The 15,999-nt window shown below is 41.1% G+C and overlaps 1 protein-coding gene across 1 annotated transcript in view; it reads left to right on the top strand.

The window, feature by feature from the left end:
* antxr2a (ANTXR cell adhesion molecule 2a) overlaps positions 1-15,999 on the top strand; it is a 61,987-nt gene that overhangs the window by 29,310 nt on the left and 16,678 nt on the right. The window contains exons 15-16 of the mRNA XM_026343444.1: positions 639-809; positions 1,023-1,103. Of these exons, the coding sequence (XP_026199229.1) occupies positions 639-809; positions 1,023-1,103 (252 nt within the window). The remainder of the gene's footprint in view (positions 1-638; positions 810-1,022; positions 1,104-15,999) is intronic.

A 15,999-nucleotide genomic window follows, 5' to 3' on the forward strand; every position in this document is an offset into this window, starting at 1 on the left:
ACCATTGCCTCGCCGCTGCCAATTTTTCAAACGCGTATTGAGCTGGCTGAGGTGCCAACATATCTTTTATTCATCGCAGACCTCTCTTTTCTTGATGATGCGTCAGGCCAGGGATGTATCCCAGGGATGATACTGAAAAGCTGTTCTATATTGTCACGGCTTAACCTACAGCTTGAAAACGGTGTCGCTAATTAATCACTTCTCTATTCATGTGATAGCCTTTTTTTTTTTTTTTATCTACTCCTTGCAACAGATGTGATGAATTCAATTAAAAAGCAGCTTAACTAACACACAGGCCTGAATTCACACACTCACACACACACACACACACACACACACACACACACACACACAATGACACATTATACCACATGTAAATGTGCTAATTAATAAAAGAAAAAACTGGTTTTCAGGTCATTTTAGTTGTGAGAGGAAATAACTACCTGTCATCATCATGTTTGTTCTCTGTGTGCAGCCTCCTTTGCTTAAAGGATGCTCTTATTGTGATGACCAGTGAATCATCACTAACTTGACTAATCCTTTCTAAACAAACTAAATTTTTTTTTCACCATTCAAGATTGTAAGAAGAGGAAGAAATTGAGGATGTTCTCAGGTTTTGGTTGGTTTTACTTGTGCAGGTTCGCTGGGGTGAAAAGGGTTCGACTGAGGAGGGCGCCAGGCTCGAGAAAGCCAAGAACGCCGTGGTGTCCATACCGGAGGACACAGAGGAGCCCATGATCAAACGCCCCCGTCCGAAACCTGCACCCACCCATCATCAGACAGAGAATAAATGGTACACTCCCATTAAGGTGAGCACGCCCACTGTCACTGCCAAGTTCATTGAATGAATACTTTGGTTTTTTAGCTGTTCAGCTGAATCCTACTAAAGTTTCCTGAGAAGTCTTGGTCATAATATTACAATATACACAACCACTTCCTGCTTTGAAGCTTTAAACGGCCTCTTTAGAGCTAATGAAGCTGAACTACAGCTGAACTACTATCCCCTTTTTCTGTTCTGTCAGGGTCGTCTTGATGCACTGTGGGCTTTGTTGCGGCGGCAGTACGACCGAGTCTCCATCATGCGACCCACGTCTGCACAGCAGGTATGTTAAAGTTCTTCCCATGACTTTGTTGTTAATGCTAAAATAAATGTGTGTTTCCAGCACGTCACACTTTTGTTTCCAGTACATTTAAATACACAAGACCAAAAATACAGACTTCAACCAAATACACAGAGGCGTAGTGGTAGTGATGTGGTGAATGAGCATCATAGTGTCATGATGTCCGGTTTTACAACCTGAGGGAAGTTTGTCAGAGTCTCTGCAGTGGTCATCAGTATTGTTTATTGTTTTCATGGATATAAATAGAGACAGTCTGTGGTGTGAATGGTCTTATAGTTTTTTTTACCTTCCTTCTTCTAAAGCCCCAAACTCAAGTGTGCCTTAATCTTTATATTTTCTGTCATTACAAGTGTTTCGAGTGATCACATTTACTGTTGAGAAGAAGTCATTATTTCATTGCTGTGCTGTGTTACAGCTGGGGTCTTACTGTAATCTGTGTACTCAGTATCAGCAAAAGGAAGCTGCTGGCACACGTTCTGCATTGCGTTGTTGTGACCGAGCATGTGAGCTACAGCTGCGAAGACTCACAGAAGGAAGCATGACAGGGACAACCTAATATGGTCATACTCTGGACTTTTCTCAGCCTCCATGAGAGCAGAGGAAACATACTGTATCAGCTCTACAGACTGACACATTGAAAGCAGGCACCCTGCAGATAGGAGAGCACACTGCTGACAAACTGTTAACAAATCATAGGTGACCATCTGCTGTGGACACTGAGCTACGTCTAATCCCAAACTGCAAAGCACAGATTAGAAGAATTAGATTGCAGATAGGTGGAAAGTGGTGGAAGCATTGAGGTTTAACCTCTGGACCAAATCAGAGACCCAGAAAGTTTCTCTCACAGACAAAACGGATGTGAACAATAGGCACGTCTATGATGTCAGTCTGCAAATGTCTCAAGCAGAATAACATTTGTTTCTATAAAAAATGTGGGGGAAGAGCTGAGCCTGTGGGCCAGCTGTGTGCCTGCCAGTTGCTACTCAGGGCATCACAGTGCTGTTAAGCAGTACTCAGGTTGCCAGATGATGCACCATCAAAACTAAACATCACTCTCTTTGGTTCTATCATGTCTAAAACGAATCTAACTTGAAGTGTGGAGGTTTTTAAACCACCTATCACCAACCTTTAAACAGTCAGTGATCTCTGCGTTTGTCTGACCAGACATCACTGCATGTCTTGGTACCAGTTGTCTTCTGCAATAGTTGTGTGTGCTGCTTTCTTTAAGGGCATAAAGCACTGATGGATGATTTGAGTTGCTTTCACTGCCATGATAAATTGTTTGAATTTGGTAAATAGGCTGGTGCTGCTTGTGTTATATTATGATGAGGCCAGGCTTTTTTATTAAATCACCAATGCTCATTGGCAAGGTGCTTGTTTTCATGTTGAAATGACAACAGTTCCCCTGCCCAGTATTCACTGTCAACGGTTTGAATGTAAAAAACATCATGGCTGCAGCTCCCACTGTGTAAAAGATCATAGATGTTTCCACACAAGGTCACCTCAGTTTCACAGAGCCAACGGTTTGGAAGTGTGGACAATACGAGAGCGAAGCCCACTGGTAGGTAAACTCGTTGTGTCAAAGCACTTGGGTAGGAAAGAGTCAGAAGAAAGGCTGCCAGTGGAGTCTCTGGCACCGCTGGCTCACTTCATGCACACGGCGATCACTGCCAAACTCCACTTTCAAGTCTGTGATCAAGACTGTACACGGTGGACACAGGAGAGAATCAAACAGGAGCCCGCGAAGGCTGCGTGTGTTTGAAGTGCCGTCTTAACTGAGCTACAGTGGCTAATGAATAATTTTAGTGAGTTAAACGATGATTATAAATTGGCATTCCTCATATCAACAGCGTTTTTATAAACTCACCCTTAGTGAAACTGATTCTCTCAGCAGAGATGAAGCTGCACTTTAACATTGATTTAAATTACCTGAATAATTTTAATTCTAAAAGTCTAACAGCCACAAATACAGATAGTAAAGTAGCTTAGTGGTAGTTTCACACTCTTGAACTGATCGAAGTGTGAGGAGTCTGGACTGTCTGAGGAAGGTTAGGTATAGATGGTAGATCAGGTGCTGGTGATGTGGAGAAGAGCGAGGAGAGAAGCAGCAGAGGGGGAAACTGTCTTTGATGGCGGACAGGAAACCTCCAGGGTCATGAATTTTTCAGCAGGCTCCATCCGCGGGGTTACAAGGATTCGTACAGGTGTAAGGAAGCAGGTTGTCCCCGACATCTGTTCAGCATGGGGACCCGGGTGTCCATGCCGCCCCTTCGCCCTCTTCCCTCTCTCAGTCCTCACCAAGCTTCCGTCCTCACCCTCCTTTCTTCCCTCCCTCCCTCCCTCAGTGGCGTTCTTTCCTGCCCCACCCCCTCCGTGCTCCCTGCCTCCCTCCCTCAGTGCTGCCGCCCGGAGCCACACTGCTGGATTGTCAGCAGATGCAGAAGAGAGACGGAGAGACAGAAAATGAGAGTGAAACAGTTTTTTTTTCCTTTTTTGTGGTCTCACATTTAGTGCCTGAGGGCCTCCAACACCAAAGGTAGAGCGGGGGTGGACACAGCTGCAGTGCCGAACTTGCCCCAGGCACAAATAAAGAGATCTAATGTGGTTTGACTGTGTTGTTGGTGAGACCGGGGAGCCGGGGAGGCACTTCAGAGCCAACTAAGCACAGCAACATCTGCCGCCAAGTTTTGCTGGGGATCGACTGGGGACAGCAGGTAGACGAAGGTGGCAGAGAGAGAGAGAGGGAGGTTGGCCTTATTCTGGTGCTCACTCAGGGTCTTTTTGAAGAGGCGGTGGTGTGTTTGCATGTCTTTATTTATTTATTTATTTATTTATTTATTCCAGAAATATTTTTTTCTTATTTGCAGCCCCCCCACCTCCCCTACCTTCACACTACGTAGGTATTGTTTTCTAAAAGCAGCTGTCCACAAAATGTCCAAACAAGGTGCGCAATAAATGATGCATCACCATACACCCAACACTCTTGAGTCCTCCTACAGAAAAAGACACGCGGGAGTAGGCGAGCCAAAAACGGAGAATAGGCGTTTGAGTTCTTGTGAATCCGTGTGGATTTCCAGTTGGATTTCCATTTGTTCCTCTCACTCTCATCTGTTCCTCACCAGGGGGACGTGTGGGCTGTGTGTTCTGGTATGTGTGAAGGTTAATGGTATTATCTGACGGACCTCGAGTCTTTTGCAAAAACATATTTGCTGTTGAGTTTCTAAAATGCTTTTCTATCATTTTTGTGGGGATTCTTCTTGAATCTGATGAGGCGATCATTATGATCCCAAGAGTGAAAAGAGGGTACAGAAGGCAAACTGAAGCTGAAGTTATATTTCTCTTCACAAAGGACATGTTGATATGGACGATGCACAAACTTCTTACACAATATAACAAGCGAGTGCATCAGTGAATGTAAATCTCTGCACTGTATTCTGTGTAATTCAGTGTAGTAGAGAGTGAGAGAGCAGGATTTAAAGCTGCAGCAGTGCAGAAACATTAATAAATTAATAAATATATTAGATGGATGTGATAGGATAGATGTATTTACTGTTTTTCTCTTATTATCATTATATATGTAATAAACAATGTATACAAGTTACATTCCTTGATGTTAGGGATAACAAGCTATTTGAAGACGTCACTTTGGGCTCTTGAAGCTTGTGATTTTTGTTGTTTTGTATAATTGTAGACTAAATGAAAAACAAGAAGACATGATTTTAAAAACTATACAGATGAAGAACACATGAGGCAGCAAACTACAGTCACTGAAGCAGCTTTCCCACCTCTGTAAGTCTCTGCTTCCTCCTCTCTCCCCTCGGCTGGTTTATGTTTCCTTCGCGCTGCCAGCAGTCGCTGCCCCGGCTGTGACAGAGTCTTAATTTAACAGCCGTCGGTCACGTTGTAGACGGTGCTGTGGGAGCGTTTAATTAAGTGACTGCGAGCAGAGGGACTCCGCTGACTCTCTCTGGAAGAATCCTATCAGATGGAGGGAGGAGAGAGGGGAAAGGATGAAGGTGTAAAAAAAAAACAAAACCAAAGGGCCACTGAGGGTAGAGGTGACAGTCTGCTTGCCTAGCATGGCGTGGCATGTCAGTGCTTCCCTTGGAGGTCACAGAAATACATGCTTGGGTTTATTTTCTCATTCCTCAGCAGCTTGGTGCCGCCGGTTTCTCAGGGCTCAATTAGGATGCTGCGAGGTGATTGTTTGCACAGAAATGGAGCCAAGGGAAACATTAGACTAGAAATTGGACGAAGATATTTGCTTTTCAGTTTCAATATTTGACTGACATAAAGGTGCTACATGTAGCATTTTAACATCAGTAAACCATCAGGAAATGACTGCATTCATTTTGATGCATGAGTATAATTACTGTAAACAAACAAGACCATGGCTGAGAGGATTGGCAGCCTCTCTCAGGCCTCTACACTGCATTTTTACATTGTGAGCCACCGGGTCACATTTTGTGGGAAATGTTCTTCAAGCGCAAATGGAGCTCAAGTTTCTCTCAAGAGTTTCTCTCAATGGCAGATGGTAGAGGAGTGAACGACTAATGGGGAGAAAAAATTCCAATATGTTTCTCGTCTGCCACGGAGAAACGCTTTGATCGAAACATCAAGATGTAATGAGAAGAAAGGGGGTTTATGGGAAATGGGAGCTGAGCAATGCTATTGGTTATAGAAACACTTCTATCTTACATTAACCTGTTTTCCAGTGCAAGGCATATTTCTGAAAATAATTCTGATTTCCACTTGTTTGGGCGCCTTCAGATTTGTAATTTATCAGTAAAAAGAACCAGTTGCTTTAACGGCTTTACCCAAATTGCTTTTGGACTGTGTCTGCAAAAGTAAATGTAGTGTGTGGGACTGAAAGCAGCAAATAGACCGCACCACAATGCACCAAGATTATCCTACCAGCAAAAATACATATACAACTATAGCCATGCCATAGGATCAGCAGTGAATTGTCTGCCGTACGAGCTGGGTTGGTATGTACTATGCGTGATGCTCACAGAGGAGAGGAAATGAGGGTCTCATAGGAAGCCATATAGGCTGATTATGGCCTGACATGGCACAGTGACCTATTTAGATGCAAGAGGGGCAAAAGCTCAGCTCCAAATCCAAGACTTTTGCAGCGAGGAAACAGTGACACAGAGAAATTAACACTGTGTTCAACAGTAACATTCATTCAACAGACTGTTTATTCAGTGCTTAAACCTTAAAGGATGTGTTTAGCAGCTTCTTTCTTTGCATCTTTTCGTCACTTGGTCTCAGTATGTAAAGCAGAGCAAACATTTGCTTGGTATTGTTAAAAAAAAAAAATGTAAACAGATGCACACATACTCATCCTTTCACGCTTTTTTTGTTTTTTGTTCTTCTATGTCATTGCATTACAATGCCACACTGAATATGGTGAGAACATCTTTCTTGAAACTAAGAAAAGCCGTCAAACTGTATTGTTTCGGTGTTAAAATAAATTCCTGAGAAGAGCCAAAGGATGACACATTCTTGAAGGTTTTCGGTGTTGCTGAAGGCCCAGCTTTGCTCTGTTCACAGACGTTGGAAGGAATAATTTGATACTTAAACATCTGATAAGACAATATGCTAATATGATATTAATATAATGCCTAAAGAAAGAGCAGCACAATAAACACCAGCTAATGTATGGGTGAGGACTTGTACATGCATGGCTGTTTACCGCCACACGGGTAAATACCTCACTGATACAAGTGTAACACTTAATTTCACAATAAAAGGCTTTAATCGAAAGTAAACAACCTGGCAAATGACATTAAGTTGAAACGAACCCCTAGATCAGAGAGCATGAGATTTCCTAATTAACAGGGGTAATTGGAATTAAACCAGAGCATCACAAATAATGAAGCCTTGGGAGAAGAGATGAGGCTTCATTAGAAAAGGCTGGAGTGAACAAACAAAGCTCCAAATAACAATCAGTCCGAACTCATGCTTGACATTTAACCCCCAACCAACATCTAATTTATCTGTGCTTTGGAAGAGGTTGGAGTTTATTCAGCGGGTTTTTGCTTGTTGAGTGAGGAGCTCTGCCGTTCTGCTGTGTACAGTACGTGTTGTGTGGATTTAACACAACAGGGAAACGGACGAACAGCTGGCGAACGCTGTAAAATATGACGATCCTGACAAACCTGCAAGGGTTCGTTACTCTTTAGGGGAGCACTCTGGGTGTATTAGTTTATCACTGTCTTCCAAGTTTGGTCATTTGATCTCTATAATATCTGATTATGATGAAGTTACGAAAGGCGGCTGCTTACCTCATTTCTCCTGTCAATGCTAATGCAAACCTACTGGTTCTTTTTGTTCTGGCGTTCACATGTCCGGTGCTTGTTGATCTCTTGTTGATCCATTCCTGTGAAGCCACAGAACGTTGTATTTCGGACAACCAAAAAAAATTATCACTGCGGTGATTTGAAATGAAATTAAGAATAATTACTTAACATGATTCTAGAAATGAAGCCTAAGAGAATAAAAACTAATTCAGAGTAGATGATCTCCTTCAATTGTTTTAAAAAATGAATGATTACATACAGAGGTGTGTAGACGCACTCATTATGTTAATGGTTCTCTACTAAATACTTTTACATGACATTACAATACATGTTTTGTTTCTTCCTAACAACCAGTTTGATCTGTGTTCTTCTCTGCTCATGGGAGCACTTCCCACACTGTATCATGAGCGGCGGTGGTGGTGGCGGCGGCAGTGGGCTGTGCATGGTAGCAGCGAGCCCTGGGCCTCATTAGTCCTATCAGTGAACCGCTTTGTTAGCCCTAACAAAGTAGCCAGCTGACAGCTCCATTCAGCTGCCGCTCCCCCACAAGAGAAGTGACAGCTTTAACTATGGCGGAGACCGCCGCCGATTTACGAGCCGCGCCCGTGCTCTCTTAACCAGATTAGTTCTTTTTACATTAACCGCGGAAAAGTAGGGCAGATGTCTGTATGACTTGTTGTAAATTTGATAATGACCGGCATGTTAATCCCCCCCCGTCTCCCCCCTCATTTGTGTCCCCGCACGGCAAGTCCAGGCTGGGTCCTGGCTGGTAACAGGATTACCAATGAGGGGACCCTTCTCGTGTGTGTGTGTGTGTGTGTGTGTGTGTGTGTGTGTGTGTGTGTCTTGGACCAGGAAATAGGAAGCTAATTGTTGTTGGTGGTGACTGGTTGGAGGACTAAAGTGAAAAGTCGCCTAATGTGGGCAAAAGAGAGATCTAATGAGAAAACAATTAGTGAGACATCAGGACCAAATCCCTGTTAGTTCTTCACAGATTCTCAGACTCTCTCAGATTTGTGTCGTCAAACGTTTTAAATTAATTCCTGTACCGACCCTTTAAATCACCTCCTTCATGATGTCTAATCGTATCTATATATCACTGGATTCTTTTCAGGTGCACTCCTCTTTGATTCTTCTAAAAAGGATCATAAAGAGAGTGTATGTTCTTCAGAGATCTTCCTATTTTTTATCTGTTTTACATATAAACACATTTTTACAGCTCATTAGAGTCAAAAATGATGAAACTAATTATTTTCTTCCCAGCGGTTTGTTTGTTTGTTTTTATTAATATTATTTTTAAGAACAATTTCCAGAAACAGCATCTCGTCAAAATCTAATAAACTAAAAATAAACCAAAACAAGCTGTTTGTTGCGTATTTTAATATCCTTCCAGATTTAATGTCATTTATCTGCACTGGAAAGATTCTGACTCTGATCTCTCCTCGGTCTATTTTGGATTAGCTCTTGTTTTTCTTTTCTTTTTAAATCTCTTTCTGCAGTGAAATCCACTTTGAACACAGCTTTATACGCTCGGCTACAAAAGTATTTTGCGATTCAATCAAGTATTTTCCGGCGTTGTTTGTCTTGCTGTGTTGTTTTGGGGACTAGTGCAGCCCCCGTCCCTCCCTCCTCGGTGCTGGAGTTCTCTCCTTTTCCTCTCCATTAGCTGATCGGTGTTGTTGTATTTGGGTGGCCGGGGCTGGTACCTGCACCCACTGCCCCCCTTCTCTCCTTCTCAGCCTGATACAATCTAAACTGATGTCCTGCCGGTGCCTTTTTTCCCAGAACCCCTCAGACTGGTCAGAGCAGAGGCAGTGTCACCCTGTGCCGAGCCTTTTCTTCATCACCTATTAAAATCAAAGCCCCGTCGTTTGGCGAAGACCTCTGGGATCTTGGCTTTAATTAAATTACATTATTGTTAACGTCAGCTTTGCCGAGGCCGGCTCTGTCGCGTGCACTTTGCCCTCCTCCTCCTCCTCCTCCTCCTCCTCCTCCTTCTCAGCTCACCTCCTGACAGACATATAGAGGAGGGGAGAAGGAGGGAGGATCACACATACATACAGTAATGTATTCTAATGCTCCTCTCCTCTTCTCCATCAATTTGAATTTTTAAAGAGATGGAAGCAGGGAGTCATGGTATGCAGGGAATATGTTCACAGTGAATATTCAATTAGCCTGCTCATATTTTGTATACATAAATGTAACAGCGTGAGGGTGCTGGCTAATATGTAGTGAAGGGCGTTCACATGAAGCTACATGTAATGTGATCCACTCTAAAATGTTTGCATTTGATAACAGACGTGCGCTATGAATAAACATGCAAACATGTGCCACTGAACCTCAGATGGTAATTCTCGTACTGAATGTACAACATGACCACTTACAGTTTTTTTTAGTTTGTGATTAAATCGAGCTTCACCGTCATCGATGGTGTTCTTTTTAATAAATAGCTATTATTGTCTTTTCCTTCCTAAAAGTAATCGTTGATTGTTCACTGGGATATTTTTATGTTGATGTTTTAGTTAAAAAAAAAAGAAGAAGAAGAACAAGCTGATTGGCCTCCAAAAAAAAAAAAAACATGGATGAATGTCTCACCCTCAGAGCTGCTCTCCTCCACTGTGAACAGAGCATTGAAGTGTCACTAATGTGGCTCCATTCATTGGTCTGCAGGCCCGAGTCTCCCCCACAGCCGCCTCCTTTCTCATCTGCCCCTCTTTAGACCATTGTCCTGTTGCTCCACTCGAGCTGGTTGCTGATAAAACTCCTACAGGTCACTCACTTTTTGAAATACTGGGCTTGGATTTGACGAAGCATGAGATTTTCTCTGACTTATGTGACTGACTTCGTGCCACAATAATAATTGGAACATTTTAATATAATTGATTTATGAAAATCAGACTGACTCCATGAATTTTCAGCATTATTCAGGACAATATTGCACTGCATGTCGATCATAGGGATACTGAATCAGTCAAGTTTCTGTTTCTTCTGAAGCTAAAAATGATTATTAACAATTAACCAATGAATCTCTCATTTTCTTTCATTTATTTAATGTCAAAAAAAAGGTGAGATACATAGATTAAGATCCAAATTGATGTTTTCAGTTAGATTTAGTTTGAAGAAGTCCAGCTAATGCTCACATTTAAGAAAGTGAAACCAATTAATATGTTCATTTCTGCTTAAATGGCTCCAACTATTATCAGAATTGTTGCCAGTTAATGTCCTAAACTAATGCATTAATTGATTAATTGACAAACCTGTCAGCTCTATTTTCCTCCAGCAGTTTTCACTTCTTTACAATTAATACATCATCCCTGTTTCTAATATTTTGTCCACCCCTCTGAATTAATGAGTTTGCACTAAATACTAATAACAGTCCAATATCATATGTGTCTTTTCAGTTTCATCATCTTTTATGTCAATAATAACATTCACAACAACAGGATTTATTATATTCCAGTGATGTAAAATCTGTATTTTTAAAATTTATTTAATTTTTAAGTATTGAAAAATCAACTAAGTAGATTTTTTTTTTTTTTTAACACCCTAAGATGCTCATTGTCTCTCTGGATCTAAACTTTCGGCCTCCAGTGACCATTTAAGTGAATTAGCAGCGTCCCAGTCACCAGCTGTGAAAGGGTCACTCGTCGCCCAATTACTGGCTCCACCTCGTTAACTCCTTCACTGCCAGGCCTCTGCCATTTTTTTAACATGAGCCTAATTATGCTAACGAGCTTAAGCACGAGCTCTTTAATCTTAAAGCGTAGTGACTCCACAGTTTGCTGCTTGTATTGAGTGACGTTTGACGTTCTTTGCTTCAAACCTGCTTTCACTGGTGGCACATTTTTGGATTTATCTTATACTTTTCAATAAGAACGATTTCCTCGTAATGTGCTGAGGCTGAAAAGATTTTTCTGACATTAGCGTTAAAAATGCATCCACAGCTCCGCAGTTCCCCACTGTTAAAATGGGTTGTATTTACTGAAAACAATCTCTGTGCCGCTTCTCGCTACATGTCTTGTGTTTTAAACAGATGTCTTCTTTAAGGATGTTGCTTTTCTTACATTCTCACAACTGGAGCCTGGGTACCCCATGAATAAATTACTCTGTTTCATAATTGATTGAGAGAAAAGATGCAGATGTGACAGTAGTTGGCAAAACGGCACAGCGGCTAATTTAAAACATTGTTGAAGGAGTTCCAGATGTAGTTGTCGTGTCTTTTTTTTCAGTCCCACCTCATTAAGGTGATTTTTTTTTTCTTTTAGGATCATCCAACAGTAAAGTTCATCTTGTTAAGACTTTGATTGACTCGTCTCTTGCTTTCATTCGTCTTCCCTCATCCATGCCATCTTGGAAGAACACACCAGTTTTACCACCTATTTTATCAATATGTCATGTATCATTATAATAGATGCATCTGATGTTAATGATGAACGTTTATAAAACAGCTTATTAACCTTAACGACAGTGTGATCTTTTACAATTGATAGGTTGTCTCACCTTCAATTATACTGAGTAATGATGTTACAGATTTAATTAATGCTTAAGTGCCCTCTTTCTCTATGGCTGTACAGTGGCTCATACTACACGAGTTTATCTTTAATTGATGGTTGTTTTTTGATTTAACTGTGCTGCTGCGTGTACTGTCTGTTGTTATATTACAGTAAATTTACTGTAGGTGAGATACTGAATACTATTAAGGACTAAGGGATGGAAAAATTTGAATTAAACCACAGCATACTGTGATGATAACCTTCCTTCAGATAAAATCTTTAATTCGTTGTGAAGCTGCGCTTGCTGATGAACTCCCAAATAAGACAAAGCTGTCATAGAAGTGCAGCAACAAAGAAAAACAACAAAAAGGATCTGTGTTCGTGAGTCGTCCCTTTGCCTCTCTGCGGCCCGTCTGTCTATGTATCTGTGTCTCAGAGTGAATGCCTCGAAAGCAGCGTCCAATCCCACTGTTTGGGAGCACAGATGCACATTCAGTCCTGTGTTCTCTGCAGTCTTAATAGTGTTAACCCGTCAGCTGTCCCCAAACTGAGGACACAAGCGTCTCCAGTGTTTTCGCCGATAAGCCGGATTTTCGCTTTTTCTCGCTGAACAAGTAGCCAACACAACTTCCACTCTGTTCTGCTTATATTCCACGGAAAATCATCCTCCTCCTTTTCTGTGTGTGTGTACGCGCCTGCTGAATGTTAATGTCTCTGACAAAACCTACATGCAAGTTGTGTTGACGGAAGAGAAAAAGTTCTCTTACCCTATGCAAATCTGGCTGGGTATGAACCTCAGTGGTCAATAGTGTTTGCTGCATCAATTATTTATGTGTGTCACGTACTGAAAGTTAGTGTAACTTGACCTAATCTGATCTAAATCCAGAAACGATCCTTTCAGGCCTCGTTCGTCTTATACATCTGACGCTTAAATAAAAAAAGACAAATGAGGCTTTGTAGAAAACATGTTTATATCGTTCAACTAAATGTTCAATTTGGTGTTAATAGATAAGAAAAATATTAAATCGTGTTAAACGATTCTTAACGTACAGTATAAATGTTCTGCAGCACAGACAAATCGATTATACTTTTCCTTTTGAACTGTCATGTTTTGCATGACCAAACTTCACCCAAACTACTTCCCCGACTTTCTCTCATCTAGTTTATTGCCCACTGTCAACTTCCAGTTTTGTCTCCTCACCCTCTAAATCCTCCGTCCGCCCCCTCCTCCTCTCCTCGCCTGCTTCCGTCCCTCTTTCCCCCTCCACTGTACATCTTTTCCTTCCTTCTCTCTCGCTGCCTTTGTCTCGCTGCTTCGGTGTCTGACTTTGTCCTCCTCTGCGTCTTTCACACTCCCTCTCCATCTCCATCCCTCTCTGTCCGCTCACATCGGGACGAGGGACGCTGGGCGCCTCTGACAGTGCTCCTAATTAAGACGTAAAACTGTGGGCAGCAGGTTTCTGAAGGTTACACTGTCTATACCGCAGGAAGTGATAAAGAATGGAGTCACTGATGACATGTGACGTTTTCACCAGGGATGATGCAAACTGCTGCTAATGAAGCCGCGGCTATGGTGGAGAAAGTGAAGGGGACAGGGGGCCTCTGTGTGTTTGTGTGCATGTGCATGTAATATTTGCGTGTGTGTGTGTGTGTGTGTGTGTGTGTGTGTGTGTGAAGGGCTTGCTCCAGAGGCCTTTGGGATTTCAGGGCAGAATTAGTATTAGACAGATCAAGTACGTGAGAGTTGCTGCCCTGCAGACCGTTCTCTCAATCGGTTTATCTCATAGTTCTGCTGTCTGCTGCTCATGTGATATATGATATTATATATAATAATATACCAATGTGTAGAGATTCCACATACATTTATTTTAAAACATTATAAGGGAATAGTTATCAAAGTACATGAGTGAAGACTTCTGGTGTGGATATTTTATATATTTAATTTTGAAATTCTGTAGATTTTGTGCAGTAAAGTCAAAAGCTGCTCTTAATTTTTTTGAATATAAGCTTTTTTATTTTGTTCTCTGCACTGATATTTACAGATCAATAACAGGAAGTATCTCTAACATTTTAATCCATTAAGACTTTTGGTACATTTTGTTGTTTTAAAGCCTCATTTCAACACGACATATTTGTCAGTTTGAACAAATGCATTCACGTTTCTGTGTCAGTTTGCAACATCACCATCGCCAAAGGTGTTTATAGTAATATAAACACATTTTTCTTTTTATTTATATTGAAATAAAATAATTTTTAAAAAATGAAAGTAGTGACATTAATTCAGAAAATTAATTATTCAACAACCTGTAATGAAGCATTTAATTCCTGCTTTCTGTACGGGAGTTCTATACTTACTGCCACAGACACATTTCAGCTGATAAGTTGCGATACCAGCTCTAGTAAAAGTGTTTTTATTGTATTTGCACCAGTATTGACAGATGTCAAACAATACCAAGCGCTAGCTTTCGTGATTATTTTCATTTTAATTGACTTGTCCCGTTCATTGCTGTATTTTCTAGCAAAAAGAGTCACTATAACAAATACTGACTTCAAGAGTATTTATATAGTAAGTCTAAAAAGTTCTACTTTAACTGTAGTAAACCTAACCTCACTTGTATTTCATTTCAGTTTTGTTTTAAGGTATTTTTTTAATAATTAAGTGACCCAGAAAAGGATTTTAGCATTACCCATTCATGAAAAATGAACAGTTTAGTCACAATCATTTCAGCTAGATAAAGATGAAATTAAGCCGTATCCAAATACATTCCCATCTGTGTCATATTCCATCACCAGTGTATGGAGTTTTGTCTGGCATGTGATCAAGGCTTAAGCATCCACAGCGAATGTATGAAACCTGTACGCTGTAAAATGTAAAAGTGGAAACACAAGTCAAACTGCATCTTCAAACAGCAACGTGAAAGAGAAATTGAACTGAAAAGCAAATGCATAAAACATGACAGCTGGCGTTTTCTTTCAAACGAAATAATCTTGACACGCTGTGCTGAAAAGCGCATAATAAAAGACTACAGAATGAGGCACTGATGATTAGCATGCATGTCACCCTAACAGTACAGCTTGACTCCCCCAAAAACTTGGAAACTTGCAACAAAATGCTCTCGGCCAGTTAATGTAACATCATATGTGGGTCCTCCTGGTGAAATATCCTCTGAGACTTGCACTATGCACATAGTAATGAATTACATGGCCACCAACCTTGCCATTAGGAAAACAGCAGTGATATTAGCCTTTTTAATGTAATGTAATAGAGAACGCAGTGGATCCACACTGCTGAATAATTACACTTAATACCAAGTGTTTGAGATGAAGCTTCAGGCAACTGTGAATGTCTGTAGTCTCCAACATATGCAAATAAATTAACATAATGCAGATTGCACTGAGATTTGCGCTCATGGCAGCAGCAGAAGTTGAAATGAGTGTTGACCCATTGCAGCGCCGGAAAAACCTGCTTAGTTAAACAGTGCAATCAGTGTTACTGCACAGATCGAATCACGAAAAGAGCAGCGACAGAGGCGTCTTCTTCACATGTGGAAGCTGACATTTGGAGATTTTTATCAGCAGGCCGGTGTTGTTAGCTGCTATGTGCTGCGTGATATGTGAGTTTATGATACCAATCCCATTATCTTGAATTAGCTTTGTGTACTTTAACAATCAATGAGTGTTTCACTGTCGTAAAAGATGCACAAAAAATATATATGTGTTGGTTACAGATTTTAAAGGCACAAGAGGAAAATCAGACAAAGCGAGAACAGACTCATTTACATAGATTAAAAAACTAGAATATCAAAGTGTGAAAGGCTGACAACACCTGAGAAATCACATGGTGGGTAGTTGATTGAGTTGTCATTGATCTGGACAAGATCCGAACTTCAGTAATGACAGACAGGAAGCCTGTCCTGAGTCCTCATTGTAAGATAGAAACAAAAAGAGGGAGACTGGGGTTCAAATCCCAGCTGTGGCCTTTCTCCAGTCCATAGGCAAGAGCTATTTGTTTAATATACACATGCTAAACATTGGATAACCTATAATTTAGCAGGTGCAATGATTTATGCCGTTCACCTG

Source organism: Anabas testudineus, chromosome 9 (assembly GCF_900324465.2).
Source record: "Anabas testudineus chromosome 9, fAnaTes1.2, whole genome shotgun sequence".
NCBI lineage: Eukaryota > Metazoa > Chordata > Actinopteri > Anabantiformes > Anabantidae > Anabas > Anabas testudineus.